Raw genomic sequence first — 20000 nt, forward strand, 5'->3', positions numbered from 1 at the left:
ATTCTGGACGGGAACCCCATTTGGTGTTTTAAGCATTATGTTATATACTTTAGCTATATTGAAAAATAGCTGATCTACAAGCTCGTATCGCGGCACTCGGTAGATCTGCTATTTTTCAAAGATTGTGAAAATGTGGCTCAAATCTTTGAATATACGTATATTCTTTCAGAGCGAACGTTTTTAACTCAAATCTTTGCCTCCGGAGGGATCCCTGGAACTAATTACATAAATTGTTGGGGGTCCTTGACATGAAAATGTTTGAGAACGACTGACATTATAGAAACATAGGGTTTTCCAGAAAACTGTCAGGATTTAGAAGACATTAGTCCTTTGTAGAAAAGGACTGGAGCGGCAGCGTTCTGAATCATCTGGTTGATATATTTTAGGGAGAACTATAAAGACACCATTACACCATTACAGTGTATATAGATATTAGTCTAGTAGCCAGCCCATAGAGCCCCATTGTGAACCCGGCCATGTCGAGTACACCAACGTTTTATGTTATAAATGTTTAGTATGGGTCCCCAGCATGTAGAAACTGCCGGATGCTAACTTGCATAATTATGTTGAGCAATTTTCATCACTAAAAACGACCATGCCCACTAGCCCAATTGTGCTGACATCACATTTGTGATGACGGCAATGGCCGTTTTTAGCCCAATGAGTGATTTTCTTTGCAAAACTAATGCTTGGAATGGATTCAGCATCATGAAAAACCCCTAGTTTGACATGTCACATGCTACATAAAGCAATATGAATATTTTGCCTTCTATAGGTTGTTAAAGGACCACTTCACCACTTTTCAACATCTCTTCATATAATTGGTCCTCACTAATGTTCATGATAAAACACCACCATTTTTTTCCTACTCAGTCTGTGTCTCATAGGAGGGCTTTGGGCAGTTCGGACACCCATCCACCAGTGACATCATCATTAGGCAGATTTGTTTTTAAACAAGATTCGTTTTAAAATATATTCAGATTTGTATTATCGTGAGAACGATGGCTTCAACATTTGCATTGCAACTTTTCAGGAAAAGAAAGCCTGCAGTTTCTATTAGCTTCGATTCACCATCGATGATGTCACTGGTGGACGGGTTTCTGAACTGCCCACAGCCTTCCTATGAGACACAGACTGAGTAGGAAAAAATGGTGGTATTTTATCATGAACATTAGTTAGGACCAATTATAGGAAGAGAAGTTGAAAAGTGGTGAAGTGGTCCTTTAATGGTATGGTCACATACTGTATTATGCCAATTACGGAAATTGCTCAACATATGCAAGTTAGCATCCGGCAGTTTCTACATGCTGGGGACCCATACTAAACATTTATAACATCAAATGTTGGTGTACTCAACATGTCCGGGTTCATATTCTGGCTACTAGACTATAATGTCAATACACTGTTACAGTATAGTCAAGTCTATACTGAAGATGAATGCATGGACAAGTTCTTTTTTCTAGAATCTGCCGGAAAAAACGCCCGCAGTGTCTGACCCCTCATCTCAATGGGAATTCATATCCAAGTCCCATTGTACTGTAGCTGTCTGAGAGATGCTTTTGATGCCAGGTTTGAAAGAAACCAGTGTTTCGCACAGGGCTGCTGTTACATTTGATGGGGTTCTATCTAAATCTGATTGTACTAAAGATTAAAGAAACCTTGGATGGATACGCTTGATGGCTGATGGTATATAGGCCTATAGGGGTGTTCCACATTTTGTACAAACAGAACCAAATGGAGGTTTCCATTTGTTCCCTGACACATTCCATTTGTGTCAGGGTTAAGGGGAGACCTTGAAATGCTGTAAAGGTTTGAGAGCCACTGCCATAGTGGCCTCGGAAACCCAGACGTTTTTAAGTCTGGGACCGAGTCCACTTCAATTGGGCATAGAGTATAGCGCAAACGTCGCTCACTCTCTGCTGATTTCTGATCGTCTGCACACACGCACACCCGTACACACACACACACACACACACACACACACACACACACACACACACACACACACACACACACACACACACACTCCTCTCTGTCGCTCTAATTAATTAGTCTCATGTCGCGCAGCTGCGTGTAGATTCTCCCGGCGGATCCTGCCGGGAGCTGCCTATGCCATAGAAAGCATATAGGTGGACCCCAGGCTACTGCAATAGTGGCTAGTATGCACTGCAGTGCCTTTGTTTGCCTTGCCCTGTAGTATATAATAATAATAATAATAATAATAATAATAATAATAATAATAATAATAATAATAATAATAATAATAATAATAATAATAATAAATAATAATAAACCTTTATTTATATAGCACCTTTCAAAATGAGGTTACAAAGTGCTTTACAAAGAATAAGAACGAATGCAGTGCACACCATAAACAACAGTTTACAATAATACAAATTAAGAACAGGCAATGTACATAAATGCAGTAGGACAGTAGAACAATAAGCAATGTTTAGAAAACGTTTAGGCGTTAAAAGCAGCTTTATCCATGGGTAGGCTATAAGCATCATACAGTATAGCCTACATAAAAATAGCATTTGTACTATTGGAGCGGTGCCCGTTATGACCATACAGTATATGGAGTTATTTTTGTCAGGCATGCCCAAATATGGAGTCTATGCAGACGTCAGAACCAGGCCAGCTCCTTATATAGAGATCTAGGGGTGGTCAGATCTAATTCGGGCCCTGTCCAGAGCCTGGGCAGGGGCTTTTGCGCTGCTTCTGGACAACGGTGTAAATCCCACCGACTCAAGGCCGGGCACTGCACTCCCTGTGGGGGTGTGGAACGCGCGTGTGTGTCAAATTTGAAGTCGGTGGGGCGAACGGTTCTCGAGTTACGTGGGTTACGCACGCACCAACGCACGCACGCACGCACGCACGCACGCACGCAACCACGCACGCAACCACGCACGCAACCACGCAACCACGCACGCAACCACGCACGCAACCACGCACGCAACCACGCACGCAACCACGCAACCACGCACGCAACCACGCACGCGCACGCACGTGCACACACAGAGACATTTATGAATAGATAGACAGATATGTTCAATTGTTGCAAAGATTATAATAATCCTGCCGTGTCTGTGAGCACAGCTTTGCCTATAACCTCACCATAGCCCTGTAACCGTAGCAACGCTCACACAAAGTAATACGTACATTTACTTAAGTAGTGTACTCACTTGAGTGGACTTTACTTGAGCATGTCGACAGATCAGATCCAAATATTGTAATTTTACTCCCACTACCTCTATTTGAAAAACGTTTAGTTAGTAGTTACTTTCTAGATTTTGATATAGAGCACCGAAGTCTGACGTCAATATCGGTAGAGGGCGCGAGTACGCGGGTTCATGTACTTTGTATTTGCATTGTAATCCCCGTAGGGGGGATTTTAGATCGCCTCATATAAGAGCTGTGTTTGAAAAATAAACATGTCATCCCGGCCGCTTCATATGGATATGAAGAATTTGTAATACTGCTGCTGAATTAGTTAAACTTTCGCTAGAAACAGACTGTATCAAATCTAAGTGACTGACTGTCGTAATCGATACAGAGACACCTACCCGACAATATCGCAGAGACAGCTTGTTTATTTCTGGACCACAATGCTTATATGAGACGATTTCAAGATGACCCCATGTTATTCTCCATAGAGAAATGACTTCCGTGAACCAGGGGATGTGAGAGTGACGTCAGGACTTCGGCGCTCTATTACAAAACATACAACCACTTCAACCCTGCATACATTTCGACCATTTGAAACTAGCCGATCTACAAGCTCGCAATTTTCAAAAGATTTGAGAACTTGAAATGGAACATTCGGCACAATGAGTATTTTCTACTTTTGGTACTTTAAGTACATTTCGATACCAATACTTTTGTACTTTTATTCAATCTTTTTTTTTTATTCCGGACTTTTACTTGATACAGAGTATTTCTATATGCTGTGAGTACTTGCTGCTGCGAGTACTTTTTTTTTGCGTTGCGTTGCGTTGCGTGCGTGCGTGCGTGCGTGCGTGCGTGCGTGCGTGTGCATACAGTACAGCTGTCTACTGTAGCGACAGTAGTACAGTACAGCACAGACTGTACAGGAATTTGACAGACATAAAAATAATGTCACTTAGACTCTGATTAGATTACACAGGCACGCACGCACGCACGCGCGCACGCAACGCATGCACGCACACACAAGCCCATCTCTCAGACACATGTGCGTGAATTTAGAGGGGTTGTGTGAGAGAATTATAGCTCTGTATATCTCACATGAATAAAGTAAAATATGCATGTGCATGCTTGCACACGTGTCCGTGTGTGTGCGTGTGTTTGTGACTGGTGTGCGTGCGCACGACGTATGTGCGTGTGTGCGTATACGTACATGTGTGTGTGTTGTCCTTCCTTCAGGTTTGCTGATGTCAATGTTCACCAAGAAACTAGAACGACCTTCCTCTCTCTCTCTCTCTCTCTCTCTCTCTCTATCTCTCTCTCTCTCTCTCTCTCTCTCTCTCTACTCTCCCTCACCTTCGTCTTTCTGCCCTTCCCTCTCTCCGTTTTTTGGGAGTGAGACTGCAGTGTGTGTGTGTGTGTGTGTGTGTGTGTGTGTGTGTGTGTGTGTGTGTGTGTGTGTGTGTGTGTGTGTGTGTGTGTGTGTGTGTGTGTGTGTGACACACACATACACACACACTGCGGTATCAAGGGGCCTTGGTAATGTGTCTTTATTTGGCCCTTTAAAAGCTGACTAAGGCTTGGCTTGTATAGTGTCCATTCACTCCTCTAGTAGCTATACACTCCAAAGCTAAAGGGTTTAGGCTCTGAACACTTATTTGTGTCACACTATTCACTTTGTACAACACTATTCAAACGTGTCACAGTGTTTAGATTATAAACGGAAGAACATGTTTAGTCGCTGGTAACACTTTTTAAACACTAAACATGTTTTGTATGGTGACTTTTAGGTATACAATAAAAAGTCAGTCATATACGTGTTTAGAATCACCTTTTTGGTCAAAGTGGCCCTCACCCCAAAATGAGTTTGACACCACTGGAGTGTCCATTGAGATGTCCAGAGGTCATCTATAGAGGACCATTCATCCCATTGACTTAGCATGACATTATGCACTCCATTGCATAATACTCCTGCTGTATTGTCAGCAGCAATACACCTGCCAAGTGGGAAGTCGATTGATAGATAGATAGATAGATAGATAGATAGATAGATAGATAGATAGATAGATAGATAGATAGATAGATAGATACTGTGCTTGTGTGTGTAAGAGAGAGAGAGAGAAAGATGGTTAAGGAGGCTAATCCACTTTACACACTGGACCCTGAGGTCACTATTCTCCCACGCCCCTCTCCCCCCCCCCCCCCCCCCCCCCCCCCCCCACACACACACACACACAGAGGGAGAGAGAGAGAGAGAGAGAGAGCGAGAGAGAGAGAGAGAGAGAGAGGGAGAGAAAGGGAGAGAGAGAGAGATGTGGTCCTGTGTTAATCCTCACCTGAAGGCAGAGCTGATCCATTATCTGACGTTCGGTCCCACTGCTCTCTCTCTCTCTCTCTCTCTCTCTCTCTCTCTCTCTCTCTCTCTCTCTCTCTCTCTCTCTCCTAATGGTCAGAGCTGCAGAGAGAAGAGCCTGGTGTGTTTGTCAGATATATGCAGGCTCACAAAGCAACATTCCATTCTGTCAGTGGTCTCTGTAGCGCTTTCACTTTCATCCGAAGCACTTTGCTCTCACCCACACAGTCACTCACCAATTAACGGCAGCAGTTAGGAGATAAACATGTCCACTTGAACCCCAACATCCACATTCCCGGGGGGAACATTAGCCAAAAAACAGCTGATCTCCAAGCTCACGTACAACGCATCGCAATGAGACACGCTGATTGATCGCGCAATAGAAACATAATCTAGCCACCATTGCTATATAGCTTGTAGATCGGCTATTTTCAAATTTCAAAGTGGTTAATGTATGTTTTGTAACAATAATCAAAATCTACAAAGTAACTAGTATAAGTAACGTTTTCAAATACCGTAGTGGAGTTTAAAAGTACAATATTTGGATCTGAAATGTAGTGCAGTAGTAGTGAATAAAAGTATTGGGAATTGGAAATACTCCTGTAAAGTAAAAGTACCTCAAAATGTTACTTAATTACGGTACTTGAGTAAATGTACTCGGCTGCTATGCACCACTGGTTGGCTCCCACAGTGTCGGCTGTAGCGACCGCAACCATACACACATTTCTCAGCAGGAGAGCAGTGAGACCAAATCCATGATCAAAATAATGCTTTACTCGCAAAAAAAAAGTCTATGGATTGCTGCTTTACCTCCGCCGAATAACGATTTCATCTCAGGCTAAATTGTTAGTTTATTTGTGTTCTGTGTGGGTTGACAAGCACTGTGCGTGGGGCTCCACTGGGGGACTGACTGTCAGACGGTGTTTGCTGTTTTGTCAATGTTTTTATTATGGTTGTCATGTCGCTGTTTTTTTCTTCCTTTTTTGTAGGTTGAAGAGGTCCGGGGTTGTATAGACAAACTGTCAGAAGATGTGGAGCAAGTTAAGAAGCAACACAGCGCCATCCTGGCAGCACCCAACCCTGACGAGAGTAAGGCGCACGCACGCACGCACGCACGCACGCACGCACGCACGCACGCACGCACGCACGCACGCACGCACCGCGCGCACGCACGCACGCACGCACGCACTACCCTCAACATTTCACACACATAACACGCCGTATCATCAAGGTGGTCTCACACCAAAGCCGTCTGGATTGAATGTTTCGTCCGATAGGCTATGTATTTGAAGGTGTAGCTACTGCTGAGAAAGGTGCCGTTTCCAATGTCGAGTCTCAAACCGCCACGGTCTATTTGGTTGAGATTAGGAGCCGTACGTTGGTTCGGTTAAGGTTACTGCGCTTTTGGGGTTACAAAGGAGAATTCCGGACCAACAGCGTTCGCCCACGTAAATACGCTTGCGTCGCTGACCTTCAACTTCTCGGCGCGTCCCGAAATAAACGCACACCTCTCATTGAAAATGAATTACTGGGCGCGTCAGTCACCGCCGGTCTGAAAAGGCCTTTAATCCACTTTGGTTGGGAACCCCTTTTGGTGTTTTAAAGCATTTATGTTATGCTTTAGCTATTGAAAAATAGCAGACCTACAAGCTCATAGCGCGGCACCGAGTGGCGCGCTATGAGCTTGTAGGTCTGCTAAAACCGTGAAAATGTGCCTGAAATCTTTGAATATATATTCTTTCAGAGCGAATGTTTTTAACTCAAATCTTTGCTTCTGGGGAGGTCCCTGGGACAACATATTTCCAGATGGGGGTCGGCGGCCAAATACATATAATCCTAGGGGTCCTTGACATGAAATAGTTTGAGAACCACTGACATAGAAACATGGATTTTTCAGAAAACTGTCAGGATTTAGAAGGCACGGCATAGGAAGGCAGGTAGAATCGTCTTCAGGTCTAAATGGGTTAAGGTGACTGACTGTTAGCGATAACGTCACTACAGTACATCAGTTATCCTTAATAACGGGCATCTTGTCACGGTTCTGTAGTGCACGACTCGTACATCCCGGTATAGTCCGTGGTGTGCAACGTGTGCCAGCAGAGTCAGCATGGGGAGTCAGTAATCCCCGAGCACAGAACAGACAGTAACGGTAGAAAAGGTCTGACGTTCTCATATGGGGGGTCAGGCTTGGTTATGCAGCCTGATGGCTATACTGGCACAAAGGACCAAACAAGTCACACTGTGGTGGTGGTGGTGTGGTGCCCGGGGCGGCACCGGGGACACGGGGGGGGGGGGCTGGCTGTGGCCTAAACACGCACCTCATTCATCCCTGCCACTTCATCACATGGAGAGCACCTCCCTTCTGGCTCAGAAGCACCATGGGTCCGGTGGAAGACTCTCAACCGCCTGAGAACAGGAACGGGGCGATCAAAAGCTGCTATGGCCAGATGGGGCTACAAAACCGGCCCAACCATCTGTGAATGTGGAGAAGAGGACCATACGATGCAGCACTGCCTCGTCTGCCCTCTACTACCCAACCCTTGCAGCTTAGAAGGTCTCGCAGAGTTCAACAATAATGCAAAAGACTGTGTAAAGAAATGGGAAACTGTCATTTAACGACATGCTTCAAAGACACGAAAAGAAGAAGACATGGAGAGGGATGATATGAGAGGGGTTGGTTCATCACACCGGGATGGCGTCCAGCTTCTAATCCCCCGCAATTCCTCTCCGCAAACCACCTCCAGATCGCCTGGTTCCACTCCAGCTATATGGACGACTACGAGCTGCATGGCCTTTTTCCTCGCCAGCCTGTTCGGTTTGTTGGAATCGAACCCGGGTCCCCCACGCGAGGGAAAGACAACTTAAGCCGAAGGGATATATTCCTGTATCTCTCGGGGGAGATGTTAGACTTTTAGGGCCATCGGGCTGAGGTTCGAGCCACTCTGCTATACTATTGGCGTCCCTTGTGTTGATGTTGCTCCTGCCAACTCACCCACCCACCCACAACATACAGTATATACCACGACAAGGAAGAAGGACAGTGCTCACGAGTTCAACATGTTCAGCACGTTTCAAGCGGAGCCATTGAAAGGAGAGTTCTGCCAATGACGGGGCAGAAAACAACCAAGACTGGTCACGAGGTGTACATGTATGTACCTCGTTTGTCACTCTAAAGCCCACAGACTCCAATGCATTCCGTGAACTTCCGGTTCAGGCCTTTGTCACTCTTCGCCAATAGAGGTCTATGTAGAAGGACTGACCCCATGCGGTGAACAGGGTTGTTGTACTGTAACTCTCTCATCTATACGACTCTGGTTTCAAGCACCTTCAAGGATATAGTCCCATGTTTTCCTCCCATGTTTTCCTCCCATGTTTTCCCTGCAGCTTGCTGGTCAAATACTGTAGTTGACCGTCATGCCGTTGCAGTCGGGCAGAAACCTCTTATCTCCATATTTTATATTTTTTTCTTCGTAAATTAACGACGTACTTGATCATAGCCTACTACAGCGTCACACAACATGGCATCTGCAGGCAACGCGTTTTGAGCGAGTAGATCTGCTACTTTTGCTATTTTTGAGGGGCTCTGAGGGTTTGTGTAAACACAAACATTGTCCCAACACAAACATTGAATGCCATTGACAATGAATGGCCGGTTTTGAGTGTTTGCGCGAACACAAACATTGAAGACAAAAGTGAGGACGCAAATTGTGATTGGCCGGAATGAGATATGATGTATGATGATGTGTGATGATAAGAGCAACCCTCACTTCACACGGGTGTGATTTTTATTTCATTTAAATCCTGAAAAGTAACAGTTTTGGACATAACAAGGTTTCCACCCGACAGATATTATCATGTGATAGAATAATGGGTTTTAACTTTTGAGAGGATTAAGTATAGCTTTCACTAATTTCAAAGATTCCCCATGGGACACAATTCAAAGACATTCTTAATTTATTAGGGGGGGGGGGGACACGTTCAAATTCAATGATGTCCCCTGTGCAAACAATGCACATATCACTCAAATTCCATATTCCAGGTTTTCAGTGGGGGTGTTTTGTTCTGTCAGCATAGATTCCTCGGTAACATGATCCTTCCACATCGGCCATTTGAGTGAAATACAATTCACTACAGCTCTTATGCAACGAGAAGAACAACAACAACAACAATGAAGTCCCCCTCAGCCCCCGCCACGCATGACGAGCCCCTTGGCACGCGTCCAACAACACCACCACCTGACGCCATCGGTCAGTCTGAGAAGACGACCCGCCGCGACCAATTCTCCTCTAAGATGTTTCATTAAAGATGGAGTGCTGTGATGTTTTTCCACCCTAAAACATGATCATCAGTATTATATAGACCGTTGGGCACTGGGCCTACTTGGAACGATGCAAGTTGGAAATGGAGTCCCCACCCAGATATTATGCGTTGGAGCCTCTACAGCGGTGTCTGTTGGGCACTGGGCCTACTTGGAACGATGCAAGTTGGAAATGCATGATATTATGTCTGTGTCCCTTTTTTTATTTTATTTTTTATAAGATTTGTTTTTGGCTTTTCTGCCTTTATTGATAGTTTCAAGTGAAGATTGACAGGAAAGAGGGAGAGGGAGGGAAGGGGAGAGACATGCAGCAAAGGTCGTCATGAACGGGACTCGAACGCGCGACACGCTGCCAGGCCAAAGCCTATATGTGGCATGCACCTGGACCGCTATAGGCCAGCAACCTGCGCCCCATGTCTGTGTACCTTTTATGCCCATATATGGAGTTCATTGTCAGGCATGCCCAAATATGGAGTCTATGCAGACATCAGAATGATGTCAGAACAGGCCAGCTGGCCTAGACACTGGACAGCTTGGCTTGGACACTGGACATATGGACACTGGGCATGGGGGGGCATGTCCAGAGCCCAGGCAGAGGACTTTTGTGGCGGTGCTGGACAACTGTGGGTCCAACCGACTCGACACCGGGCACAGCACTCCCTGCGGTGGGTGTGGAACGTCGAATTTGAAGGTGGGGCCGAACGGTTCCCGAGTTATGTGGATTACACACGGACAGACGTACAGACAGAGACTTTAAAGCATTTATAGAAGGAGTAATCATTTTGTTCAAATGTTGTGTTTACGTGAACACGCCCACCAGTTGTTCCAGTTGTTGCCTTGTGGGCGGTGATCCACCGGAACTGAAGCTGCACCCACAGCTGTATGTATGTATGTATGATGAAAGGAGGAGGGGTTAGGGGAGGGGATGATATGGTGATGTCACTATATCACTGTTTTTTTCTTTTTTTCCATTGGCACGTTTGACTGTCAAGGTTTCAGCCTCCCTAAATACAAAGGGAAGACATCATTGCACATAATGACCACACAAAGGGGTCTAATGAAGTACTGTCACCTCGTAAAAACACGTGAAAAAACCAGAGGGGGAAATAAATACCAAAATCACGGCACTCCATCTTTAATGGAGAAGTTGGGCAGATAGAGAGGAGAGTGCACTCTGGGCAATGCACGGTGACTCAGCGCCTAATGACTCAACTCTAAACACAAAGGAGCTATAATGCTAGTGCTCATAGCACGCTACGCTGTCCCCCTAGAACACTGGACCGCCTGCACACAATGACACTGATTGCTACGTCTGTGTTCCCATAAAGTATAGAGTCTCACTCACGCCGACATTATCACTATTCAACTTGGACTCTGCCGTGCATGATGTCAGTCCTCTAATGACAGTGGTTCTAAAGGCTTCGTGTTGTCAAGGACCCTCCTTGACAAGGAGTATATATACCCTCATCGGAAAATATTTAGATTCAGACCTAGAAGAGAAGATTTGAGCTTGTAGATCTGCTGTTTTTGAATAGCGTAACGTATTATAAATGGAAAAAGTGGTAAAAATGCTACATTAACTACTTCTGCGCGGGACCCCGAGGCCTCGATCAGAGCCCTATACTGACGTCCGTTATAAAGATGAAGTTAAGTATTAAGAATATTGCTAGATAAGCTCTGGAGTCACAGACACATATAAGAGACAGACATATTCTCTTCTAGATGCAGTCTCTGAGGAGTCCCGGCAAAACATTAAATAAAAACAAGACTAAATCAGTCAGACAGGGGATACATGTGGGGATAATGTGTTGGTATTAAACCACTGTATCCCATCGCCCGGAAGGACGATTGGCTCTGCGATTGGTTTAGATTTGTTAGAAAACGCGTGCATGTTTAATCAAGGCAGCATGGATGGACAACTCTTGTTGTGAGGATTTGAGGTGATTCTCGTCGGCATGGGTTTGTTAAATGGAATACAATACACACAAATATTTGTGTGAACTGGCCAAGAGAAGAGGCAGAATAAGTGACACGTACAGCTCTGCCAGTAACGAAAAATACACGGAAAAAAAACAGGACAGACATACAATGCTCATAAATACAGTGCCCACTACCGAAGAACTACACGTACAAAAATACACACACACAAAAAAGAAAAAAAGCTGAACAAAGCTTTGCTAAAGGAACGTATCATCAGCGACTGACTGAGGCTCTTCAGAGAATAACAGGAATAATTGATGCGAGTTAGATTTATCTGGGGCGGTCTACGGTGGAACAACAAGTCCTTCAAGTCTCTGGAAGTGGTTTTGAGTGCAGCCGTACGTGTTGATCTTGACCTGTGTGTCGCACGTCTGGCGGACACAGATAGTAGTATATGGTCTCTGGCGGGTGGAAACCTCATATGTGCACTATAACATTTTGTAACTTCTCAGGATTCATCATCATCACCTTTATTTATCCTGAGATCAGATTCTAAAAATGTCTTCTACATCCTGACAGTTTTCTGAAAAAGCTATGTTTCTATGTCAGTCGTTCTTCGATTTTTCAAAAATAGCAGACCTACAAGCTCGTAGCGCGCCACTCGGTGGCGCGCTATGAGCTTGTAGATCTGCTATTTTTCAATAGCTAAAGCATAACATAATGCTAACACCAAAAGGGGTTCCCGCCCAAAATGGGTTGAACTCGGAAATACAGTTGAGGTTACAATTCACAAATACCGTCAAAAACAATACATCAACACAACATTATAAATCAGGATAAATCAATAAATCAAATTGAATCAGGAGCAATCACGGTGAAAAAATTTTCTGGAGCATTCCTTTTGACATTCCTTTCACGTTCGGAATAGCAAAAAATAGCAGATTTACATACAAGCTTTCGTGTCCAGTGAAAATCCACTTTAAAATGGTGCGATGGTTTGTTGGTAATCAGAACCGCGTGCCGTCGCGTCGGCTGTCCACGGTCCGTCGCGGCCACACGTACTACGCGTACGAGGAAAGTATAACCAGGTATAGCAGGAAGTAGAACATCACATTTGTTTGTGGTTTCCGTCTAAATACTACTTTTATATCGCATACTTTTACTTGTCTTCCCTTTCACTGACTGTATATACTTTTTGTTGTCAATGCACCAAATCAAACACCCAATATTCTGAACATACTGTACACAAACTCCAAGATGGTTTTCCATGTCAGCTCTCATCTTCTTTTCACCATCTTATTGAGTTTGATCTCTTTGATCACGTTCAGATGTGCCCGACGTCGATGTATTTGATTTGTTTTCAGATGTGTGTGTTCGTGTACTTATTATTTAAAATATGCTTAAAGCTCTGCATGTGGACTTTCCATTTTTGATTTCCTGTGCTTGCATGTCGACGTCGTACCGTGCGTTCTGTCGTTGCATGCCAAATCATTTTGCTTTCCTGTTTTGTTCCTTTTATTTCCTTTTCTTCTTCTTCTTCTTTTCCGTTTTCTTTCTTTCTTTCTTTCTTTCTTTCTTTCTTTCTTTCTTTCTTTCTTTCTTTCTTTCTTTCTTTCTTTCTTTCTTTCTTCTCGTCGTCGTCCTACGTGCTTCCTGCATGCTGAAGCCGAAGGCCCCAGGCCCAGTGCATTGTGGGTAAACTGCATGATGACTGGTTAACCCAGAGGTACTGTAAACTCCACATTTGAGTGTGCGTGCGTGCGTGCGTGCGTGCGTGCGTGCGTGCGTGCGTGCGTGCGTGCGTGCGTGCGTGCGTGCGTGCGTGCGTGCGTGCGTGCGTGCGTGCGTGCGTGCATGCATGCGTGCATGTGTCCATGTTCATATCATTAACACATCATCGGAATGATTACTCACACACACACACACACACACACACACACACACACACACACACACACACTGCTGTCGGGCAAAAAACTCCTATATCTCCTATTTACAAGCTCATGCTTTGTGCCGCATTTTGAGCTTGTATAGATAAACGGTAATATGGAGATACGACGTTTCGTGCCCGCCGGGCGGCAAAATAATTCTAGGTCAATGGTTGTCGCTGCCTGTCTGCCTGATATAGCCTGCTGGCAGCACACAAAATGCATTCCAGTAATAGCTCCGTGAATAATGCATTGTGGGATATGTAGTAGTGAGTGAGAGCAGGCCTGCAAATTCCTGGCATGGCTGTGGGCGAACTACAACCATTCATAAAAGACACACGTCAACAGCATCTCTCTCTCTCTCTCTCCTCTCTACTCTCTCACCGTCCTCCTTCATATAATCCTCCTGGTGTTTTAGGCATTATGTTATGCTTTAGCTATTGAAAAAAAGCAGATATACAAGCTCATAGCTTGTAGGTCTGCTATTTTTTGAAAAATCGTGAAAATGTGGCGCAAATCTTTGAATATATATTATTTCAGTGCGAACGTTTTGAACTCAAATCTTTGCTTCTGAGGGGTTCCTGGAATAACATATTTTCAGATGGGGGTCGGTGGTAAATTACATATCATTTTTGGGGTCCTTGACATGAAATATTGAGCACCACTGATACAGAAACATTGTCAGTATTTAGAAGACATTTTTTACATTTCGACGGCAGGTCTAAATGGGGTAAGCCCTGCTAGTGGCGGGATTCTAAGGATGGCAAAGTCTGTCCGTCCGTCCGTCCAAAAATAAGGACTTTGTTCACTTCATGGACCCCGAAATTAATACTTTCCCCCGCCGATTTTTTTTTTATTAGTCTCGGAAAGCGCAAATAAATGAATAGTTAAAATAGCCAATCTACAAGCTCACAATGTGTCAATGTAGATTGGCTATTTTAACTATTCAAAAATGGTTTTCAGAATGGACGAAAATAGAGCCCATAGACTCTAAATTGAACTAGAAGCTCACAACCTCACTGAGTTGTCACGTCAAAGCGACATCAGTTACTTATGACATGTATTAACATGTCATACTGATGTCGCTTTGACGTGACAACTCAGTGAGGTTGTGAGCTTGTAGTTCTGCTATTTGCAACGACGCACAGCATGGGGATCTGGATCACTTGGTATCCGATGGCATTGCGTGTTGCTCGGATCATGTCATGTTGTATCGGATGCTGTACCTATACTGTCAAATAGGCTCAGCTAGGAATCGAGCTGTTTTACTAGCATTCTCGTGATGCACGACAAACCATACACGTGATTTTTCAAAAATAGCAGACCTACAAGCTCGTAGCGCGCCACTCGGTGGCGCGCTATGAGCTTGTAGATCTGCTATTTTTCAATAGCTAAAGCATAACGTAATGCCTAAAACACCAAAATGCACAACAACAGCAGGACACACACGTAAATAGAGATCAGTCAAACAATGTATTTTATATATATATGTGCGTGTGCGTGTGTGTCTCACGTTCTGTTTATCATGAGGGTTTTATAACCCATGAAATAAATAAAGACATGAACAGTGCACAACAGCAAACCATACAGTACAAACGAGTAACAGTCTGCATAGGACTGACACAGACGCTGTCGCTGCGTCAGTAAGAAGTGCTTCAGCAGCTTTGATCACTGTTCTACAGAGATGTATCGCGTTTCACTATCTCTTCCAGTGTAATTAATTGGGATACTTTCACTGCCAGAATGCTGACTCACACACACACACACACACACACACACACACACACACACACACACACACAGACGCACGTGCGCACACACACACGCACACACACAGCGTGTTTACATTATTTGTACACGATCAGATCAAGCGATTCGTCGGCTCGAAATCTTTCTTTTGACGGCACAGATATACGGCGTGGTGGCTTTTGGATCCCATCTCCCCCAGACAGCTTAGTTAACATCCCATACCCCGCGTGGAGGCGCTGACCGTCCTCCATGCAGTGCAATTTAACATCCCATACCCCGCATGGAGGCGCTGACCGTCCATGCGGTGCAATATAACCGAAACAGATTTCAATGCTCACGTTATCATCCCTTCTGTCAAAAATAAACATCCGCAAACGTGGTCAGATGGGTGGACCGCGATCCGGACGCTTTCCCAGTGGTGGAAAGTAGTAACTATAAGGACATTTTCTTTAAGTATCGCATTGTGAGCTTGTAGATCTGCTTATTTCTAAGAGGATTTGTATACATTCGAAAGGTTGTGAAATGGGACATTCTGCATAATGACTATACGTTTAGTTTTGGTACTTCAGGTACATTTTGACACCAATACTTTTGTACTTTTACTCAGGTACATTTTTAATTCAGGCCATTTACGTTGTAACCAAGTATTTCTACAATGCAGTTTTGATACTTTTACTTTAGCAGAAAATGTGAGTACTTTTTCCACCACTGCGTTTTCCACATTTTCAAGTGTGCCCTACCTGATGTGTGTCCGGATCCTGATCCTGATCCTGATCCAGACCCTAATCCGGATCCTGACACACACACACAAAACAGGGCTTCCCACAGAGTCTCACGTGTGAGTGTTGTGTTTACGTCTGCCGTGCGTGCGTGCGTGCGTGCGTGCGTGCGTGCGTGCGTGCGTGCGTGCGTGTTGATAACAGCTGGATCCATCCACAATCACCTCACTCATTAAGAAGCTCGTTAGCACTAATTGGTTAATAGAGTCATTCCACCAATCAAAGCCCTCAGCCAGCCAGTCATTGCTGTGAACTGTATATGTTTGGTGAACCATATTCATGAGAGTCTGACTGACTCTCATGAATATGGTTCAGACAGACAGACAGACAGACAGACAGACAGACAGACAGACAGACAGACAGACAGACAGACAGACAGACAGACAGACAGACAGACAGACAGACAGACAGACAGACAGACAGACAGACAGACAGAAACGGTTGTGCACCGGCATATAAGTCCGACAGGCTGAAACTCGTCCTGTGAGAAACGTTCCGGGGTGAATAGACGGACGGCCGTGCGCATGCAATGAAACATCTGGTGATTTCGATACACTGTATCGAACGTCAATTTCGATTCAATTTCGATACGAATCGAGAATCGTGACAGCCTTAATAGAAACCATTTTAATTGGGTCCTCAGGTCCGAATGGCCTATGAAAATAAAACCATGTCATGTTTAGGGTGCTGAGATTCTCTCTCTCTCTCTCTCTCTCTCTCTCTCTCTCTCTGTAAACAAACTCTGCCTGCTGAGTCCACACACACACACACACACACACACACACACACACACACACACACACACACACACCACACACACACACACACACACACACACACACACACACACACACACACCCTTATTGTATGTATGGGTGACATTTCAGCTCTATGTCCTTCTGCCTCGCTGAGAAAGTCAACCGTAAGCAACAATGTGAGAAACCTAAAGGTCTTCCCTTAAAATATATATAGTCTGTATAAAACATTAATGTAACTGCCCTATCCCCCGATAGGGCAGTTACATTAATGTAACTGCCCTATCCCCCGATAGGGCAGTTGGATCCAAACATAGTGCTTTAATACTACTATACCAATAATAATAGTTCATCCATTTATTCATTATTGGAGGCAGTGTGGTTTTTGGCAGCAAATTTTGATTTTAGTTTTAGTCATAGTCTCTTCAATAGTTTTAATTTAGTTTTAGTCACCTTTTAGTCACCTGGGGCCTGTTTCACGAAACTTGGATTAACTAATCCCGGATTAAAGCCAAAACCAGGCTTGTTAAATCCTGGTCTGTACAGCCTGGTTGATTCCATTCCACTAAAGCCAAGCGAGGCTTAGAATGGGTGGATTTATCGAGCCAGGATTATAAAGCCTGGTTGAATGCAGAGCCTGGCTTTTCCTCTCTAGACCCATTCGGTGGAACACAGATTTACAGATCCTTCTTCTTCGTGGGGTATTATGGCAGTTGGCATTCTTAATAGTTGCATTACTGCCCCCTTCTGTATATCTCAGTATCTTTATCTATTCCAGACTTACTGATACAAGAGCTTAAGCTTCTAAAAGAAAGAGGCCACGTCCTCCCACTGGGGGCTCCTCGCTGGCAGCTGAGCCAGTATACTAGGATATACAACAGCGTTGGCAACATGCACAGATGTGTGTGTGTGGGGAGGAAATATTTGGCATGACGACTAAATTGGGGAGAAAAATGGGTCAAATTTAAAAATAAATATCTTTATTTGTATTTATTTCTTGGCACTTGGAAAGAGAGAGAGAGAGAGAGAGAGAGAGAGAGAGAGAGAGAGAGAGAGAGAGAGAGAAGAGAGATGGAGGGAGAGAGAGAGCAGTGGTTCTCAACCCTTCCTGTGTCTGTAGCAGGTCAAATTTAAAAAGAAATATCTTTATTTGTATTTATTTTTCGGCACTTGGAAAGAGAGAGAGAGAGAGAGAGAGCGAGCTCTGAGTTACAGCCAGGACAGCGTTAGCTAAAGGTTAGGTGATGGAGGTGGAGAGAGAGAGAGAGAGGTAGAAAAGGCTGGGTTTCTGCTGGCTGAATGGCACTGCAGCTGTCATAAATCAGACAGCACTGCAACACGTACACACACGCACGTGTGCCCGCGCGCACACACACGCATGCAGGCACAAACACACACAAATACACTCTGCACGCACGCATGCACGCACAGAGTTCCGCACGGTACATACATCCATACACACATGTGTACTGTACAATTCCACAGTCAGTATACACACACGCGGCACCCACACAGCCGCACGCACGCACGCACACACGCACGCACGCACCCACCCACATACTTGCAGAGTTCCAGCCCATAAAGCAGTGACCAGCCTTGTTCAGAATGGTCACCTGCACCAATAATAATATGTTCTTCCCTCTCCTCTCCTCTCCTCTCCTCCACATAGAGACCAAACAGGAATTGGAGGACCTCACAGCTGACATCAAGAAGACAGCCAATAAAGTTCGCTCAAAATTAAAAGGTACGCAAACGAAATGACGCACGCACGCACAGAGTACACACACACACACACACACACACACACACACACACACACACACACACACACACACACACACACACACACACACACACACACACACACACACAAACACAGCTGAAGGAAACGTCACATACGTTGTGTGGTTTATATTTAAAGTGAAATAAAAAATACGTTTTTCACACTTTTAGAGCATATCTGTGTGACCACCATTTATCCTCTTAGACCCGAAACTTAGAAATAATTTGATTTTGTCCACAATTCCATGCTGTATTGTATGATAGGAGAGTTCTTGTAAATTAAGAAATGCAGATGTTTAACAATAATTTAACTTGAGAGTGTAAAATCCTACTATAAATGCGTCAAAAGGCTCTGGTCATGCACTGCCAGTGGGCCTAATGAGGCCAACTCCTTTCACCTGGGCCAGGCTCTGCCAGTGGGCCTAATGAGGCCAACTCCTTTCACCTGTGCAATTTCCAGCCTCTGCCTCAGCCAATTGAGGCTCAACCAATCAGGCTCTGCCAGTGGGCCGAATTGATTGCCAAGTACACTTTTCAGTTTGCAGTCTTCACACACAGGCACACAGGCACACACACAGTTGCATCGTTCCCAAGTAGGCCGGTGGCCGACTGCGACGGGCACGTACAGGTCTAGTGAAACCAAATGGACCTGTGAGGTTCAAGACTTAAAGATCCATAAGAGTTTCATTTTAAGCTCTCAAGAGTTAAAGATTTAATAAGGGTCAATTTGTTTACCCACTCTCTATCATTTATCATGGGGACCACCTGGAACCTCCTCAAGGACCACTGGTGGTCCCCGGACCGCTGTTTGAAAACGCCGCTACTTTTTTTGGGTAATAAACACAAAAAGTTAGAATATGGAGATAAGAGGTTTCTGCTTGACCGGCAACATATACATTTTCATGGCTGAACCTCCCAAAACAATAGTTAGCACATATCACACCAGCACTTATTGGCACCTATCAGGTGTATAGAGCGTCGCGGTCCCGCCCCCTACCAGGGCCCAGGAAATGATTCTCCGTTCATTTTCCTCATAGACATTTCAAAAAGTATTTATTTAAAGACGTTTACTAATTCGCTTATTTCCATCGAAATAAGTAGTAAAGTGTGCCGCTTGGGATACTATTTACATTTACATCACGCACGCACGCACGCACGCACGCACGCACGCACACACACACACACACACACACACACACACACACACACACACACACACACACACACAGTGTGAGTGTAGCAAATAGAGCA

General features: G+C 44.6%; 1 protein-coding gene across 1 annotated transcript in view; it reads left to right on the forward strand.

The window, feature by feature from the left end:
• Positions 1-20000, forward strand: part of LOC306937234 (syntaxin-1B) — a gene marked incomplete at both ends in the record, with an annotated part of 65348 nt that overhangs the window by 27427 nt on the left and 17921 nt on the right. The window contains 2 exons of the mRNA XM_079520899.1: positions 6508-6607; positions 18637-18711. Coding sequence (XP_079377025.1) covers positions 6508-6607; positions 18637-18711 — 175 coding nt within the window. The remainder of the gene's footprint in view (positions 1-6507; positions 6608-18636; positions 18712-20000) is intronic.

This window comes from Electrona antarctica (genome assembly GCF_951216825.1).
Source record: "Electrona antarctica genome assembly, chromosome: 14".
Lineage (NCBI taxonomy): Eukaryota > Metazoa > Chordata > Actinopteri > Myctophiformes > Myctophidae > Electrona > Electrona antarctica.